The 20240-nt window shown below is 42.4% G+C and overlaps 1 protein-coding gene across 2 annotated transcripts in view; it reads left to right on the top strand.

The window, feature by feature from the left end:
* Positions 1–754: 754 nt before the first annotated feature.
* Positions 755–20240, top strand: part of LOC106588741 (serine/threonine-protein phosphatase 6 regulatory ankyrin repeat subunit A) — a 55882-nt gene continuing 36396 nt past the window's right edge. The window contains exon 1 of one of the 2 annotated variants that reach the window (XM_045709295.2): positions 755–965. In XM_045709295.2, coding sequence (XP_045565251.1) covers positions 942–965 — 24 coding nt within the window. In that variant the 5' untranslated portion in view covers positions 755–941. Of the gene's footprint in view, positions 966–17716; positions 18255–20240 lie in introns of those variants that run through there. The other variant, XM_045709294.2, reaches the window with a different exon arrangement.

Below are 20240 nucleotides of genomic sequence, written 5' to 3'. Positions count from 1 at the left end.
CTCGGAGAAGTCCGCCTGGTCCTAAAGCACACCCTAGCCTCGTGTTGTATCCCATTCCAATGATAAACCTGGGGGGACAAAAATGCAATTTCATAATGTGGGGGACATGTCGTCTCCGTTCCCATCCCCAGTGAAAGTTGCTCCCCTGCGCCTATCTATCCCACATTTTTATTCTAGGTCCATTATGTCAAATATTTTCTAAATGGATTTTCTCAATGAAACACGGAAGGAGTTATATTACGCTGGCTGGGGCTGGCCAGGGCTGAACCTTGAAATTGCCCGTCACCATCGGGGAAAGCAGGGAGGAATGCCCTTCTCAAAATCTGGCTTGGTCATGTTGTCAACAAGGAAGTCATCATTGTGCATCGTCCAGAAACATACAACATCTCTTTTCCATAAAATAAATGTTTGAATTTTCAAGCTAGTTTTCCTTGGGAAGGCAGATAAAAGCATTTTTGTCAAAACCAATCACTTTTGCATGTGAAAACACAGAATCCTACTCATCACTCCACATGCTTTTTTGCGTCACTGTAGTTTTGAGTCGACATCGCAGTCGGCCAGAGCGGGGCACTCGGCTCACGCCCTGGAGGCAGGCAGGCAGGCAGGCAGCCTGGTTCCAAAACAAATGCAATCACTTTTCACCCGGTTCAAACTCCACACACTTGGTAACCCGGGACAGATAAACGAATCCCTTATTCGCAACGCTCATCTGCAGCTGGCTAACCAGCATCGTTATTGCTGCTGGGGGGAACTTGCCTCTAGCCAATCAATAGTCTTCTTACTAGCGGCTGTTATGTTGTTGGGTTTGTTTGGTTTCTTGCGTTCCTGTCTTTGGAAGGAGAGAGCGTGATGCAAACGGGACTATAACGGGCCATAACCCTCAGCAGCCGGTTAGCTAGACACGCCGGTAAATCTAAGACATCGGCGAACCAAGAAAAACGATGGTTCTAAAGATTCGAGACCAGGTAAGTTGAGGGCTAATTAGCTATTAGTAACTATCCGAGCTAACGTTACTTAAAGAAACAGCCTGTCGTTTAGCTAAATTAGCCTACATTTGGGTCGTTTGCATAAAGTACAAACGACTCGAAACTCTCATAATTAGCTAGCTATATATTTAGCCGAAGTTAAAGCCTGGTATATATGTAAGTTATATTGCTTTAGCCAACTTATTTTTGCCAGAAAATGACTTTGTCAAAGCATAACTACATGTAAAGTCACCTGGCGTCATGACAGATAACTCTCAGCTGGTCAGCAACAGGTGTAAAGTCCAAAAGGGGTGTTTGCACGTGAGTGTATCCAAAGGTCCTTGACACTCTACAAGTTGTTTAGTGTACTGCCTACTCAAGAGTATGCACCCTCTGTCTGCCAATATCCTTCCAATATACACACACTTGCCTTAACACTCCCTGTCTGTTGTAGTCGGCTAGTCTATTCTCCAGTTCCTAGGGTGTTTTGATTCTTCTGAAATGTGTTTTTAGGAATACACACACCAGTGTCAATTTCAGCATGTAAATCTTGGTGGGCCAAACTCAACAACAACAAAAATATCGATGCATGCCAGCAAAGCCACAACACTAACGGTGACAAACGGCGCCCACAAACTGTTCGTTAAGGCTTATTTACTGCCTTATAAAAAAACAAAGCTGATTTACCAGACTTCAAATCACATTTTATTGGTCACATACACATGTTTAGCAGATGTTATTACGAGTGTAGTGAAATGCTTATGCTTCTAGATCTGACAGTGCAGCAGTATCTAACAGGTAATATCTAACAACTCCACAACAAAACCTAATATCTAACAATTCCACAACAAAACCTAATACACACAATCTAGTAAAGGAATGGCATGAGAATATATAAAATATATGGATGAGCAGTGACAGAGCGGCTAAGATGCAATAGATAGTATAGAATAGATAATGCAGGATACATATCTCGCATTACTTATCTCATATGTAAACTTTCTTAAAGTGGTATTATTAAAGTGCCAAGTGTTCCATTTATTAAAGTGGCCAATGATATCAAGTCTGTAGGTGGGCAGCTGCCTCTCTGTGCTAGTGATGGCTATTTAAGAATCTGATGGCCTTGAGATAGAAACTGTTTTACCATCTCTGTCCCAGCTTTGATGCACCTGTACTGACCTCGCCTTCTGGATGGAAGCGGGGTGAACAGGCAGTAGTTCGGGTGGATATTGTCCTTAATGATCTTTTTTGCCTTCCCATGACATCGGGTGTTGTAGGTGTCCTGGAGAGCAGGTAGTTTGCTCCCAGTTATGTGTTGTGCAGACCTCACTACCCTCTGGAGAGCCCTGCGGTTGTGGGCGGTGCAGTTGCCGTACCAGGCGGTGATACAGCCCTACAGGATGCTCTTGATTGTGCACCTGTAAAAGTTAGAGGGTTTTCGGTGACAAGCCACATTTTGTTCAGTCTCCTGAGGTTGAAGAGGCACTGTTGCGCCTTCTTCACCACACTGTCTGTGTGCATGGACCATTTCAGTTTGTCGGTGATATGTACACCGAGGAACTTTCCAGCTTCTCCACTGCTGACCCGTCGATGTAGTTAGACTTGCTTAAACAATTGTGGTTTCTACTGACTATTGCATAAGTGGACAACGAGCGCATAAGAGGCAATCTGTAATTTTGATTATAAACTGGGTGGTTCACGCCCTGAATGCTGATTGACTGAACGCCGTGGTATATCAGACCGAATACCACTGATATGACAAAACATTTATTTATACCCCTGTAATTGCGTTGGTAACCAGTTTATAATAGCAATAAGGCTCCTTGGGGGTTTGTGGTATATGGCCAATATACCATGGCCAAGGGCTGTATCCAGGCACTCCGTGTTGCGTCATGCTTAAGAACAGCCCTTAGCCATGGTATATTGCCCATATACCCACACCCCCTCGGGCCTTATTGCTTAATTAAGGCATTAATGAGCTAGGACGGATGTAGTCAATATAACTATTTGTTCAGCACTTTTGAAATGTACAGCGACAGAATTCAGAACATGGGCTGTTCTTACAGTATTCTCCTTGTACATCAAGTCAGAACCATAGGATAAATAAAGGGGGCATATAAACAGACAATGAAAGCTCTTACAATATTCAATGATTACATTTCTCTAAAACAGGCTATAGGCTACATGTGCACCACCAAGTCAGAACAGTAGGCTAAATTGTGTGGGGGAAGGGATTTTTTTTGGGGGGGTGAGGCACATGGGCTACGAACAGCTTACTACACAACATACACAGCATATTACATCATTTTTGCAGCAGCATACATTACATTTTTGGACTCACCTTGATGTACTGTATTCACTTCAACAGGAAGGTGGCGCGGTGGTCCTTCGTGGGCAAATTTGGTCATCAAACTTTGTCATCAAAGTCTGGCATTCTCCGGATTTATGGTGCTTTCAAGACAACTGGGAACTCTGGGGAAATAAACAAGGTTGAATCATGACGTCAGTGATCTTCAGGTCGGCGCTATAGAAAGAGGCCTGAATTCCCAACTTGGAATACCGAGTTGGATGACTGTTTTTTTTCCCAGAGTTCCCTATTGTCTTGAACTCACTGAAATCTGAGATTTCCCAGTTCTGAGTTTCCAGTTGTTTTGAATGCGGCAGAAATCATGCTGGATTGACAGCATGGCCAGTGTTGAATGTTTATCCTTTGAAGCTTGGAAAAGAGACCCTTAAACCCAGACGTGGACCTAACACCCACTCCACTGAATAGCAGACTAGGGATTGCTTTGCGAGGCTTGCAGTTAGCCACTGATTCCTTCCAAACCACTCATTGTTGAATTTGCCATTTCGTACTGATACGTTTTTATCTATAATTTCTCTTCATGAAATGATTTGCCATTAGATTGTCGACTTGATTCATGATGATGACTGCTAGCTTGGTAGCTAAGATTTTGAAAGTATGACGTTGACATGATCAGTCCAATCAAAGCTACGGTAGATAAAATGACATGAAATCACGGTATATCTGTGCCCAATGACCTTGAGCCTTCTTGGATGGGCACTTCTAATATAACTCTATGGCAGCACCCAAGGGGCTGGGAATTTTCTAGCTCTACCTGTAAATTTTGCAGTGACGTAATGTCTCCATGACTGACAGAACACTGAGCCAATCACGGCGCAACTAGAGAACATTACCAAATCCCCTGACTCAAATGTACAGTAAATGTAAACATTCAGAAATGAACAGTAAACTCACAAAAGTTTCAAAAGAAAATAAACAATACAAATGTGACCGACCGGCTCGATTCGGTCTTACGTAGCAAAATTTGAAATTGTGTTTTTTACATTGGACAAAAGTTGAGACTCTAGAAAATGGTATATCATACACTACAGTTGAGGAACCATAGGAAAGTAATTATGCTTTGAAAGTTGATAAACTTTTAAACCCACTTTTGAGAAAATGGCCCTGGAATGTTTTGGTATACCTACTGGAGAGCTCTTTGTCTACATCCATTCAGCATCGTTCACACCCTGTTAAGCCTTATCCCCACCCATCTCTTTAAGGGTTCACGTGAGGCCATGTGCTAAACAGAGCGAGTACTGTAGTGCACTAAACAACCAAATATTTGAAGACTAAAGGCAGTTGTTGCAGTGACATCATGAACACTCACAACCATGGATGAACGATTCTCCCTCTGTCATGGGTGCCATGGTTTCCCTTAGTTTGAAGATGTATAAAACACCTGTCTCCAGATTACAACAGCCTTCTAGTGTGTTCCCTTTTCGAATCCCTCTGCATATTTGCAATCAAACGCCCACATTTTTTCCATCTCCTTAGCTATCATACTCTGCTTCGAGTCTTCTTTGGTATGACGCTACAAGCTTGGCACGTGGAATTGGGGATTTTCTCTCATTCTTCTTTGCAGATCCTCTCAAGCTCTGTCAGGTTGGATGGGGAGCATTGTTGCACAGCTATTTTCAGGTCTCTCCAGAGATGTTCGATCGGGTTTAAGTCCAGGCTCTGGCTGGGCCACTCAAGGACATTGAGACTTGTCCCGAAGCCACTGCTGTGTTGTCTTGGCTGTGTGCTTAGGGTCGTTGTCCTGTTGGAAGGTGAACGTTCGCCCCAGTCTGAGGGCTCTGGAGCAGGTTTTCATCAAGGAGCTCTCTGTACTTTACTCTGTTAATTTCTCCCTCGATCCTGACTAGTCTCCCAGTCCCTGTTGCTGAAAAACATCCCCACAGCATGATGCTGCCACCACCACGCTTCACCGTAGGGAGGGTACCAAGTTTACTCTAGACGTGCGTGCCTTTCCAAATACAGACAGGATCTGTGCCTTTCCAAATCATGTCCAATAAATTGAATTTACCACAGGTTGACTCGAAGTTGTAGAAACTAGAGGTCGACCGATTACTCGGAATGGCCGATTAATTAGGGACGATTTCAAGTTTTGATAACAATCGGTAATCGGTATTTTGGGCCACCGATTTGGCCCCCAAAAATGTGGTATTCATTTTTTTTTATCATTTTTTATATATATATATATATATATATATATATATAAATGAATGAATGAATGAATAATTTTTTTTTTTTACACCTTTATTTAACTAGGCAAGTCAGATTAAGAACACATTCTTATTTTTAATGACGGCATAGGAACGGGGGTTAACTGCCTTGTTCAGGGGGGATTCGTTTTTGCAACCTTCCGGTTACTAGTCCAACGCTCTAACCACCTGCCTTACATTGCACTCCACGAGGAGCCTGCATGGCAGGCTGACTACCTGTTACGCGAGGGCAGCAAGAAGCCAAGGTAAGTTGCTAGCTAGCATTAAACTTATCTTATAAAAAAACTATCAATCTTAACATAATCACTAGTTAACTACACATGGTTGATGATATTACTAGTTTATCTAACGTGTCCTGCGTTGCATATAATCGATGCGGTGCTTGTTAATTTATCATTGAATCACAGCCTACTTCGACAAACGGGTGTTGATTTAACAAGCGCATTTGCGAAAAAAGCACTGTCGTTGCACCAATGTACCTAACCATAAACATCAATGCCTTTCTTTAAAACCAATACACAAGTATATATTTTTAAACCTGCATATTTAGTTAATATTGCCTGCTAACAGGAAATTGTGTCACTTATCTTGTGTTCATTGCATGCAGTCAGGGTATATGCAACAGTTTGGGCCACCTGGCTCGTTGCGAACTAATTTGCCAGAATTCTACGTAATTATGACATAACATTGAAGGTTGTGCAATGTAACAGGAATATTTAGACTTAGGGATGCCACCTGTTAGATAAAATACGGAACGGTTCCGTATTTCACTGAAAGAAAAAACGTTTTTGTTTTCAAGATGATAGTTTCCGGATTCGACCATGTTAATGAGCTAAGGCTCGTATTTCTGTGTGTTATTATGTTATAATTAAGTCTATGATTTGATATTTGATAGAGCAGTCTGACTGAGCGGTAGTAGGCACCAGCACGCTCGTAAGCATTCATTCAAACAGCACTTTCCTGCGTTTTGCCAGCAGGTCTTCGCTGTGCTTCAAGCTGTTTATGACTTCAAGCCGGGTGGGTATAATTTGTGGAACGTTCCAACAGGAATCTATTCCAAAAACTTCGTAAATAACAAGGTTGCCAAAATACAACGCATACAAAGTTGTATAGCGGCAGAATGAGATACCGGGTAGGGAGTGGTCTATTTCATTGCGTTTTTCACTCATCACGTTTATTCCGAAAAATGTCTGTCCTCACTCTGGATGCCTATGGACAAAAATTAAGAATAAGCTACGTGTTGAGTTGATGCCTATTCGGCAGCTAGTTAGCTAGGTTTGTATGCGTTGCTACTTTGTATGCGTTGTTGGTTGGCAACCTTTTACTTTACGTTTTTTGTAACAGATTCCTGTTGGAACGTTCCACAAATTATACACACCCCTTCAAGCCTATCAACTCCCAAGATAAGGCTGGTTTAACTGATGTGAAATGGCTAGTTAGTTAGCGGGTGCGCGCTAATAGCGTTTCAAACGTCACTCGCTCTGAGACTTGGGAGTGGTTGTTCACCTTGCTTTGCATGGGTAACGCTGCTTCGAGGGTGGCTGTTGTCGATGTGTTCTTGGTTCGAGCCCAGGTAGGAGCGAGGAGAGGGACGGAAGCTATACTGTTACACTGGCAATACTAAAGTGCCTATAAGAACATCCAATAGTCAAAGGTATATGAAATACAAATCGTATAGAGAGAAATAGTCCTATAATTCCTATAATAAATACAACCTAAAACTTCTTACCTGGGAATATTGAAGACTCATGTTAAAAGGAACCACCAGCTTTCATATGTTCCCATGTTCTGAGCAAGGCACTTAAACGTTAGCTTTCTTACATGGCACATATTGCACTTTTACTTTCTTCTCCAACACTTTGTTTTGCATTATTTAAACCAAATTGAACATGTTTAATTATTTATTTGAGGCTAAATTGATTTTATTGATATATTATTTTAAGTTAAAATAAGTTGTTCATTCAGTATTGTTGTAATTGTCATTATTACAAGTAAATACATCGGTAAAATATCGGCCAACTAATCGGTATTGGCCCTTTTTGGCCCTCCAATAATCGGTATCGGCGTTGAAAAAAAATCATAATCGGTCGACCTCTAGTAGAAACGTCTCAAGAAATAATGTTAATTGTTTTTTATTTTTAATACATTTGCAAAAATGTATAACCTGAATTTGCTTTCTTATTATGGGGTATTGTGTGTTGATTGCTGAGGATTTTTTTTTATTTAATCAATTTTAGAATAAGGCTGTAACGTAACAAAATGTGGAAAAAGTCAAGGGGTCTGAATACTTTCCGAAGGCGCAGAGGATGTTCCCAAGGTTTCTGTTGACTCATATCCCCCGGTTGTTATTGGGGTCAAATTTGTCTCCACTTTTGTGGATCGAGGTGATCATTCCTTGGTTCCAAATATTGGGGAAGATGCCAGAGCTAAGGATGATGTTATTGAGTTTAAGTATAGGCAATTGGAAGTTGTGGTCAATATATTATATAATTTCATTTAGGATACCATCAACCCCACAGGCCTTTTTGGTTTGGAGGGTTTGTATTTTTTTTCTGTAGTTCATTCAAGGTAATTGGAGAATCCAGTGGGTTCTGGTAGTCTTTAATAGCTAATTCTAAGTTTTGTAAATGATCATGTATATGTTTTTGTTCTTTGTTATAGAGCCAAAAATATTTCAGAAGTGATTTATCCATACATCTTCATTTTGTTTGTTTAGTGTGTTCCAATAACATTGAGCCAATTTCTGACATGCTGTTCCTTATTTTTTTCATATTGTATTTCTGTGCTGTTTGTGTTCTTAGTGCCTTCAGAAAGTATTCCTACCCCTTGACTTATTCCACATTTTGTGTTATAGCCTGAATTCAAATTGGATTACATAGATTTGTATCACCCATATACACACACTACACTATATTGACAAAGTGGAAACATGTTTTTATAAATGTATTCACTCCCCTTTGCTATGACACTTACTCCAAATTGAGCTCAGGTGCATCCAATTATTTTTGTTATCATCCTTGATGTCACTACAATTTGATTGGAGTCCACCTGTGGCCAATTCAATTGTTTGGACATGATTTAGGTCCCACAGTTGACAGTGCATGTCAGCACAAACTATACCATGAAATCCAAGGAACTGTCTGTAGATTTCTGAGATAGAATTGTGATGAGGCATATATCTGGGGAAGGGTATAAAACTTTTTCTAGAGTGGAACTACCCAGACTCTGCCTAAAGCTTGCCGTCCGAACAAACTGAGCAACCGGGCAAGAAGGACCTTAGTCATGTTGATGACCAAGAACCCAATGACCACTCTGACAGAAATACAGAGATGCTCGGCTGAGATGGGAGAACCTGTCAGAAGGACAACAGTCTCTACAGCACCTCACCAATCTGGGCTTTATGGGAGTGGCCAGATGGAATCCAGTGCTGAGAAAAAGGCACATGACATCACGCCTGGAGTTTGCAACAAAAAAAGGCATGTGAAAGACCGATGATAAAGCAAAAGATTCTATGATCTGATGAGACAAAAATGTAACTCTTTGGCCTGAATAAAAAACACTATGTCTGGAGAGAACCAGGCACAGCTCATCACCCATCTACACCATCCCTACCGTGAAGTATTGTGGTGGCAGCATCATGCTATGGTGATTCTTTTCAGCGGCAGGGACTGGGAGACTGGTAAGGATAGACGGAACAATGAATGGAGCCTAATATAGGCAAATCCTTGATTAGAACCTGCTTCAGAGTGCAAACAACCTGGGAGACTGGAATGTAAATCTTTGCCCAAGGTCAATGACCCCAAACATACACCCAAAGCAATACTGGAATGGCTTCAGAACAAGGATGTGAAAGTCCTTGAGTGGCCCAGCTAAAGCCCAGACTTAAATCCCTTTGAAAATCTGTGGAAAGACTTGAAAGTTGCTGTTTACCGCCACTCTCCATCTAACTTAACCCCCCTAGATTTGATGTCTGCGCCCCTGCGGAAATTGAGTTAGCATAATCAGAAAATCCCCATAAAAATATATTAGTTTAAGCTAGAGATCTGATGCGTCTCAATCCGCCGATGTCGCACTTCCGCATCTACGGTAAAAGGTGTCAGAACTAGAACGGTGTTTGTCAGACCATGAGACATCCCGAAAATCGTTCTTCGCTCAAAATCGTCTGTAGCGTCCGAACGGTTTGGCCTACAAACTACACTGAACAAAAATACAAACACTATGTAAAGTTTTGGTTTCATAAGCTGAAATGAAAGATCCCAGGAATGTTCCGTATGCACAAAAAGCTTATTTCTCTCAAATGCACAAATTTGTATTTCATCCCTGTTAGTGAGCATTTCTCCTTTGCCAAAATAATCCATCCACCTGACAGGTATGGCATATGAAGAAACTGATTAAACAACATGATCATTACACAGGTGCACATTGTGCTGAGGACAATAAAAGGCCACTCTAAAAAGTGCAGTTTTGTCACACAACGCAATGCCACAGATGTCTCAAGTTTTGAGGGATTGTGCAATTAGCATGATGACTACAGCAATGTCCAACAGAGCTGTTGTCAGAGAATTTAAGCCGCCTCCAACATAAAGTTGCCAGTATGTTCAACCGGCCTCGTGTATGGCGTTGTGTGGGCGAGCGGTTTGCTGACATTGTGTCAAGGTTGTGAACAGAGTGCCCGACGGGGGCGGGGGGTTATGGTATGGGCAGGCATAAACTACGGACGATGAACACAATTGCATTTTATCTATGGCAGTTTGAATGCACAGATACCGTGACGAGATCCTAAGTCCAATTGTTGTGCCATTCATCCTCCGCTCGGCAACATGTCTCAAGGATATGTACACAATTCATGGAAGCTGAAAATGTCCCAGTTATTCCATAGCCTGCATACTCACCTGACATGTCACACATTGAGCATGTTTATTGAGCATGTTTGGGATGCTTTGGATCGACGTGTACGACTGCGTGTTCCAGTTCCCACCAATATCCAGCAACTTCACACAGCTGTTGAAGAGGAGTGGGACAACATTCCACAGGCCACAATAAACAGCCTGAGCAACTCTATTCCGAAGTAGTTGTATTGCGCTGCATGACGCAAATGGAGGTCACACCAGGAACTGGTTTTATTTTATTTTTTAAATGTAAGGTAACTGTGACCAACAGATGCATATCTGTATTCCCAGTCTTGTGAAATCCATAGATTAGGGCCTAATGCATTTTAAATGGACTGATTTCCTTATATGAATCATTGAAATTGTTGCATGTTGCGTTTATATTTTTATTCAGTATATATAGATGAGACTCTCACGAACACAATGGTGGTCTCCGTTTTGCGCCAAGACCCCCCCCCCCCCCCCCACACACACACAAGCGTCTTAGGACTTTCCTGAATTTGGTACAGCTGATCTGCCAACTTTTGTCTGTAGCGTCCGACCAGTTTGGGTTACACACTAATATGACCCCTCTCTCACGAACACGCACATGTTTTGCTCTAGGATGCTCACAAGACTCATCTGAAGGTCCCCAGGTACCAGTTGAAAAAATGAATGGAAGTACAGTGAATGTATTGGGACTGTTTAGTGCTAAAAATAATGGGTTAAATATAAAATGAAAAATCTTGATCTTTCTTACGGTGCATTCGGAAAGTATTCAGACCCTTTCCCTTTTTCCACATTTGGTTACGTTACAGCCTTGTTCTAAAATTGATTAAATATATATTGATGAGGACAAATCTACGCACAATACTCCATAATGACAAAGCAAAAACATTGATCGTCCTTGAGATGTTTCTACAACTTGATTGGAGTCCACCTGTGGTAAATTTTGTTGATTGGACATGATTTGAAAAGGCGCACACACATCTATATATAAGGTCCCACAGTTGGCAGTGCATGTCAGAGCAAAATCCAAAACATGAGGTCGAAGGAATTATACGTAGAGCTCCAAGACCTGATTGTGTCGAGGCATAGATCTGGGGAAGGGTACCAAAAAATGTCTGCAGTATTGAAGGTCCCCAAGAACACCATCATTCTTAAATGGAAGAAGTTTGGAACCACCAAGACTCTTCCTAGACCTTGCCGCCTGGCCAAATTGAGCAATCGGGGGAGAAGGGCCTTGGTCAAGGAGTGGACCAAGAACCCAATGGTCACTCTGACAGAGCTCTAGAGTTCCTCTGTGGAGATGGTTGTCCTTCTGGAAGGTTCTCCCATCTCTGCAGCACTCCACCAATCTGGCCTTTTATGGTAGAGTAGCCAGACGGAAGACACTCTTCAGTAAAAGGCATGTGACAGCCCGCTTGGAGTTTGCTAAAGGACTCAGACCATGAGAAACAAGATTCTCTGGTCTGATGAAACCAAGATTGAACTCTTCGGCCTGAATGCCAAGCGTCACTTCTGGAGGAAACCTGGCACCATCCCTACGGTGAAGCGTGGTGGTGGCAGCATCATGCGCTGGGGATGTTTTTCAGCAGCAGGGACTGGGAGACTAGTCAGGATCGAGGGAAAGATGAACGGAGCAAAGCACAGAGTGATCCTTGATGAGAACCTGCTCCAGAGCCCCCAGGACCTCAGACTGGGGCGAAGGTTCACCTTCCAACAGGACAACGACCCTAAGCACGCAGCCAAGACATGGCAGGAGTGGCTTCGGGACAAGTCTCAATGTCCTTGATTGGACCAGCCAGACCCCGGACTTGAACGTGATCGAACATCTCTGGAGAGACCTGAAAATAGCTGTGCAGCGGCGCTCCCCATCCAACCTGACGGAGCTTGAGAAGAATGGGAGAAACTCCCCAAATACAGGTGTGCCAAGCTTGTAGCGTCATAACCAAGAAGACTCAAGGCTGTAATCGCTGCCAAAGGTGCTTCAACAAAGTACTGCGTAAAGGGTCTGAATACTTATGTACATGGTATATTTCAGTTTTATATTTTTAATACGTTTGCAAAGAATTTGAATAACCTGTTTTTGGTTATTCATTGTGGGGTATTGTGTATAGATTGGGGGGGGGGGGGAGACTATGTAATACATTTTAGAATAAGGCTGTAACAACAAAATGTGTAAAGTCAAGGATTCTGAATGCTTTCTGAATTTTATATAGGACGGACTTGAGAACAAACTTCCTTATTAGATAGTCCCCAAAAAAGTATCTGTTATTCAATGCGTTTGTATGGGCTAATAGCAGTAAGAAGAAATACACATTTTCATCAAATAATATACAAATGTATATATATTTTGATACTTCAAGGGGTCTTAAAATTCTAAATCAAATAGTAAAATTATCCTTGGTATGACCTTAAAACAATTCCATATAGCTTAGTAGAACCCTTCCCCTGGCGTAGACAGGGTTTAGACTGTTTAGTGCCAAAAATAAGGATATATGTGTGTGTGTGTGTGTGTGTGTGTGTGTGTGTGTGTGTGTGTGTGTGTGTGTGTGTGTGTGTGACATACACACACACACACAGTACCTGTCAAAAGTTTGGACACACCTTCTCATTCAAGGGTTTTTCTTTATTTGACTATTTTCTGCATTGTAGAATAATAGTGATGACATCAAAACTACGAAATAACACGTATGGAATCATGTAGTATCCAAAAAAGTGTTAAATATATCTAAATTAGCCACCCTTTGACTTTATGACTGCTTTGCACACTCTTGGCAATCTCTCAACCAGCTTCATGAAGTTGTCACCTGGAATGCTTTTACAACAGTCTTGTCCTTCATTCTGTGGTCCAACTCATCCCAAACCATCTCAATTGGGTTGAGGTCAGGTGATTGTGGAGGCCAGGTCATCTGATGCAGCACTCCATCACTCTCCTTTTTGGTCAAATAGCCCTTACACAGCCTGAAGGTGTGTTTTGGGGTCATTGTCCTGTTGAAAAACAAATGATAGTCTCGCTAAGCACATATCAGATTGGATGGTGTGTCGCTGCAGAATGCTGTGGTAGCCATACTGGTTAAGTGTGCCTTGAATTCTAAATAAATCACTGACAGTGTCACCAGCAAAGCACCATCACGCTTCCTCCTCCATGCTTCACAATGGGAACCACACATGTGGTTTGTCAGTTTTCAAGCCTCAAAGCGCGAACCCAAATTGTATTGATTGATGCAGGACTGTGTGTGGATCCGTTCACATGAGGCTGGAGCTGGTTGTCCCTATGTTACTGAATACAAATACTTACCCGTTGCCGTGGGTGTGTAGGCCTTGGGTGTGTTTGGGTACGTGTGAGCATCCATGTGTGAATGAGTCTTACATTACAAACACACACAGATTCCTGTGAGCAGGGTTAGAGAAAAGATCAGGGTAAGCATGCCTGTTCTCTCTCTCTCTCACACACACACATCTCTTTACCTAAGTATTCACACCTCTTTGCTATGAAAATCCAAATTGGGCTCAGGTGCATCCTATTTCTTTTGATCATCCGTGGGATGTTACTATATGTCAGTACACCCTTATGGGACAATGTTTCCCAGAATAGACATGTTCTGTGGTTCTTCTAACTGGTGCTGTTTTTCTGTAAATGGACCAAATCTGGTGTTGATAGCCCCTCCGATGTCTATACCATAGAGACAGACTGGGGACACAGACTGGTCATATGATTTACATCTGCTCTATTGCAAGTCTTCCAACACACACACACAAAGCAAAGCGGGAGAATGCATGCACACACGCGCGCACACACTGATTTAATGGGGTTTTGTGGCTAGGCTAGAATGCTCCTCTAGGCTCTCAGGCTCTGCCTCCCATATGAAAACAGTTACAACAGACACACACACACACACACACACACACACACTGCTCTAGTTGTCTTGCCAGTTTGTTCCAGTTTTTATAATGAGGGAATAGGGGAAGCTCAGCCACCAATGCACCAATGGGGTTACTGGCATACACACACACACACACACACACACACACACACACACACACACACATACACACACTGGCATACACTTCTCTTTAAGTTCTGTGAGCGGGATAAAGCCTCTCTTATCCTAATGGAGAACACAGCAGAGCCTTTGTGCCTGAATAAAAACACCAACCAGTACAGGCCACTACAAACCAGCAGTACAGAAACTATGGACCAGACCAGTGCAGACATAATTACAGACCAGTTCAGGCCCCTACAGTCTTATAGACCACTACAAAGCAACATAGACACAGCAACATAGACACCATTAAGGACCAGTGCAGACCACTATAGAACAATACAGACTTATATAGTGCAGACCACTATAGAACAATACAGACTTATATAGTACAGACCACTATAGAACAATACAGACTTATATAGTACAGACCACTATAGAACAATACAGACTTGTATAGTACAGACCACTATAGAACAATGCAGACTTATATAGTACAGACCACTATAAAACAGTACAGACTTATATAGTACAGACCACTATAGAACAATGCAGACTTATATAGTACAGACCACTATAGAACAATACAGACTTATATAGTACAGACCACTATAGAACAATGCAGACTTATATAGTACAGACCACTATAGAACAATGCAGACTTATATAGTACAGACCACTATAGAACAATGCAGACTTATATAGTACAGACCACTATAGAACAATGCAGACTTATATAGTACAGACCACTATAGAACAATGCAGACTTATATAGTACAGACCACTATGGAACAATGCAGACTTATATAGTACAGACCACTATAAAACAGTACACTTATATAGTACAGACCACTACAGAACAATGCAGACTTATATAGTACAGACCACTATAGAACAATACAGACTTATATAGTACAGACCACTATAGAACAATACAGACTTATATAGTACAGACCACTATAGAATAGTACAGACTTATATAGTACAGACCACTATAGAACAATACAGACTTATATAGTACAGACCACTATAGAACAATGCAGACTTATATAGTACAGACCACTATAGAACAATACAGACTTATATAGTACAGACCACTATAGAACAATACAGACTTACAGTGGGGCAAAAAAGTATTTAGTCAGCCACCAATTGTGCAAGTTCTCCCACTTAAAAAGATGAGAGAGGCCTGTAATTTTCATCATAGGTACACGTCAACTATGACAGACAAAATGAGAAAAAAATTCCAGAAAATCACATTGTAGGATTTTGAATGAATTTATTTGCAAATTATGGTGGAAAATAAGTATTTGGTCACCTACAAACAAGCAAGATTTCCGGCTCTCACAGACCTGTAACTTCTTCTTTAAGAGGCTCCTCTGTCCTCCACTCGTTAACTGTATTAATGGCACCTGTTTGAACTTGTTATCAGTATAAAAGACACCTGTCCACAACCTCAAACAGTCACACTCCAAACTCCACTATGGCCAAGACCAAAGAGCTGTCAAAGGACACCAGAAACAAAATTGTAGACCTGCACCAGGCTGGGAAGACTGAATCTGCAATAGGTAAGCAGCTTGGTTTGAAGAAATCAACTGTGGGAGCAATTATTAGGAAATGGAAGACATACAAGACCACTGATAATCTCCCTCGATCTGGGGCTCCACGCAAGATCTCACCCCGTGGGGTCAAAATTATCACAAGAACGGTGAGCAAAAATCCCAGAAGCACACGGGGGGGACCTAGTGAATGACCTGCAGAGATCTGGGACCAAAGTAACAAAGCCTACCATCAGTAACACACTACGCCGCCAGGGACTCAAATCCTGCAGTGCCAGACGTGTCCCCCTGCTTAAGCCAGTACATGTCCAGGCCCGTCTGAAGTTTGCTAGAGCGCATTTGGATGATCCAGAAGAGGATGGGAGAATGTCATATGGTCAGATGAAACCAAAATATAACTTTTTGGTAAAAACTCAACTTGTCGTGTTTGGAGGACAAAGAATGCTGAGTTGCATCCAAAGAACACCATACCTACTGTGAAGCATGGGGGTGGAAACATCATGCTTTGGGGCTGTTTTTCTGCAAAGGGACCAGGACGACTGATCCGTGTAAAGGAAAGAATGAATGGGGCCATGTATCGTGAGATTTTGAGTGAAAACCTCCTTCCATCAGCAAGGGCATTGAAGATGAAACGTGGCTGGGTCTTTCAGCATGACAATGATCCCAAACACACCGCCCAGGCAACGAAGGAGTGGCTTCGTAAGAAGCATTTCAAGGTCCTGGAGTGGCCTAGCCAGTCTCCAGATCTCAACCCCATAGAAAATCTTTGGAGGGAGTTGATAGTCCGTGTTGCCCAGCAACAGCCCCAAAACATCACTGCTCTAGAGGAGATCTGCATGGAGGAATGGGCCAAAATACCAGCAACAGTGTGTGAAAACCTTGTGAAGACTTACAGAAAACATTTGACCTGTGTCATTGCCAACAAAGGGTATATAACAAAGTATTGAGATTAAACTTTTGTTATTGACCAAATACTTATTTTCCACCATAATTTGCAAATAAATTCATAAAAAATCCTACAATGTGATTTTCTGGATTTTTTTTCTCTCATTTTGTCTGTCATAGTTGAAGTGTACCTATGATGAAACTTACAGGCCTCTCTCATCTTTTTAAGTGGGAGAACTTGCACAATTGGTGGCTGACTAAATACTTTTTTGCCCCACTGTATATAGTACAGACCACTATAGAACAATGCAGACTTATATAGTACAGACCACTATAGAACAATGCAGACTTATATAGTACAGACCACTATAGAACAATAGACTTATATAGTACAGACCACTATAGAACAATACAGACTTATATAGTACAGACCACTACAGAACAATGCAGACTTCTACAGTGTAGACCAGTACTGCTGCACCAGATCCAGGATGTGACCTTTTTGTCAGTGCTTGTCTGTCTGGACTGAGAACAAGAGGATAGCTATGCTGCTGAGCTACCTACCTACTGCTAGCTGTCCCCTCGCTCTCCCTCTCCCCTCCCCCTTTCACCATACCCCATCCCCTCTTTTTCTCTCTATCTCTCGCCCCCTCCCCCTTCTCTCTCTCATCTCTCTCTCTCTCTCTGTCTCTCTGAAAGCGCTGGTTTCAGCAGCTTTCTGAATAGAGCAACAAATGCAGACAAATACACACAGCTCCGGCTCACAGCATTGTCCTCACTAATCATAGGGCGTGTGTGTGTGTGTGTGTGTATGTATGTGAGCGTGTGTTTGGCTACAGCAGCACAGGCGGCAGTGAGGATATGTAGCTTCCTGTGTGCTAGCCAGGCAGATCAGTCTGCCGCATGCCGCTGCTGCCATTATACTGAGGAATCCCTAGCCACTGTGTGTCGAGAGAGAGAGAGAGAGAGAGAGTGTGTGTGTGTGAGGGAGAGGGAGCTGCCAGACTGCTGTAGCTCGGGAACAGTGGAGGACATCGAGAGGACAGAGCTGCTTTCAGCTTGGATTATATTATACCCCAGGAGCTGCACTGTTACAGTGGGGGGGCTGGTGTGTGGAGAGGGGGTACAGTGTGTTTTTAAGAGAACGAGGGCAGTTGGAACTACAGAGCCGTGTGTGTATGTGAGCGGTACAATGTGTGTGTCTGTATAAGGGGGGTACGTTGTATATGTGTGTTAACGATGCGGTCGGAGCGTGCGAGCCGTGTGTGTATCGTGGTGCTGGAGGAGGAGGAGGAAGATGAACATATCTCTCCTCCTCGTCCCTCTCCTCCTCACCCCTCTCCCCTCCTTCACCCCAAACCCTCTCCGGACCGCAAGTCCCATCATGCCGTATGTCGCAGAGCTCAGGAAGACAAGGTGAGACTGAGGGACCACATCCGCTGTTTTGGTTGGCTGTGGATTAGCCTAACGTTTTTGCCAGGGTTAGAGATGCACTTAGCTTGTGAATGTTTTCAATAGAATAATTTGTTGTCCTCGAGAGGGAATCTGTCACGCACAATTTAAATAGCACCCGGCAAAACAATACAGATGCGTATACTGCACAGCACACACAATATAAGGTTGAATGTTGCTAATAGTGAACTATGCACCAAGCCTTTAGCTAGTGTTTGGTTATGGCTAGTGTTATAATGGTTCAAACATCCTAACTGGTAGTGATAAGGAAGATACTGGCTGCCAGTAGAAGATTTACATTTGTAGTTTTGACATGGGCCTAACATTTTGCATAGTCCTCTGCATAATGAACTACATTTGTTAAAAGAGACCCAACCAATGTGGCTGCAGATCCGGTATGGAGTTTTAGATAAGAGGGTAGAACCTGCCACTCTAAAGATTTCCCGGTCACAGATGAAGCCTAGTCCTGGACTAAAAAACGATTTAAATGGGGACTCCATTGACTAGTCCATATAGCTTTCCATGGGAAGTTAGAGAATTGCCTATTAGAGAGAAGAATAGGAGTGTTGTTGGTTCTTGTCTTGTAGTCAGTCAGTGTCATAATTATAATGGCCTGTACAGACAGATACTAACATGCCTCACTGTTGTATTGTTATTTATAGGCGAGAAAATGATAGCTATGCTTTGATTTAAATAACCCCATGTTAAACATTGGTGGTGTGTGTGTGTGTGTGGGGGGCACATCTGTGTACTAATCACAGTCAGTATCAGGCATCACCATGCTCTCCCACACCCGCAAAAGGAGGGAGTGAGAGATGAATGGATGGAGGAGATTCATTCACCCTTTCTCTCTCTCTCTCAATAAGGACTCCTCAGACAGAAGCCTTCATTCCTCTTTTACACTCCTTCTCTCCTCAGACCAGCTGGAGTCTGACAGACCAGGTGGCCAGGTTGTGTTTTAACCCCTTACAGCCTGGCTGGCTTTCTGTTGCAGACACAAGTGGCAAACAGAGTGATACGGCTAGTGTGTGTGTGTGTGTGTGTGTGTGTGTGTGTGTGTGTGTGTGTGTGTGTGTGTGTGTGTGTGTGTGTGTGTGTGTGTGTGTGTGTGTGTGTGTGTGGTGTGTGTGTGTGTGGAGGGGGGACCTTTCAGAGAGTGCGTGTCAGGCATGTGTGTGTTTGTGAGTGAATTCTTTTGGGCTTTGCAGCTGCCAGTGTCATAAAACTGACCCCCTTCCCATATACACTGACTGATCCCCCCCCCCCCCCCCCCCGTGCCTGTACTCCTGTTATGCCAGACACCTGAGAAGAGGGGGGCGGCAGTGCTGACTGGCAGAGTTGGTTTTAGGGTCAGAATGGATTGAGGTGGTTTATAGAAAAACATGGGGACTGTGGTCCAGTATGCTGTTTGATACACACAAACTCACTACTGTAGCCCAGAATAAAGCTGCTATAGGGCAATTCCACTGTAACGGAATGATGCTTTGACTCAATGTTCACTTTAAAATGTATTCTAAACCAAAACCATTGATTTCAAAGTTTGACAAACCATACAACTCCATGCACAAGGACTACTTTGAACAATACTTTGAACAATTTACACAGAGAATATAACAAAAACACATTTACTGGAAGAACTGTGCAGATGCAAAGTTTGGTAACAAAATTAGGGTAATCTCCCTAATTTTTTTATGTGACCAGGTTTGCCAAAAACTCTGTTCCGAATTAAGATGGAAACATACAGTGCCTTCAGAAAGTGTTCATACCACTTGACGTATTCCATATTTTGTTGTTACAGCCTGAATTCAAAATAGATTACATTTAAAGCAATTGCACAATACTCATAATGAAAAAGTGAAAACATGTTTTTAGAACATTTTGCAAATGTATTAAAAATTAAATACAGAAATATCTAATTTACGTAAGTATTCACATCCCTGAGCCAATAAA

Source organism: Salmo salar, chromosome 27 (assembly GCF_965601325.2).
Source record: "Salmo salar chromosome 27, fSalSal1, whole genome shotgun sequence".
NCBI lineage: Eukaryota > Metazoa > Chordata > Actinopteri > Salmoniformes > Salmonidae > Salmo > Salmo salar.
This window is presented reverse-complemented; position numbering and strand designations above follow the sequence as displayed.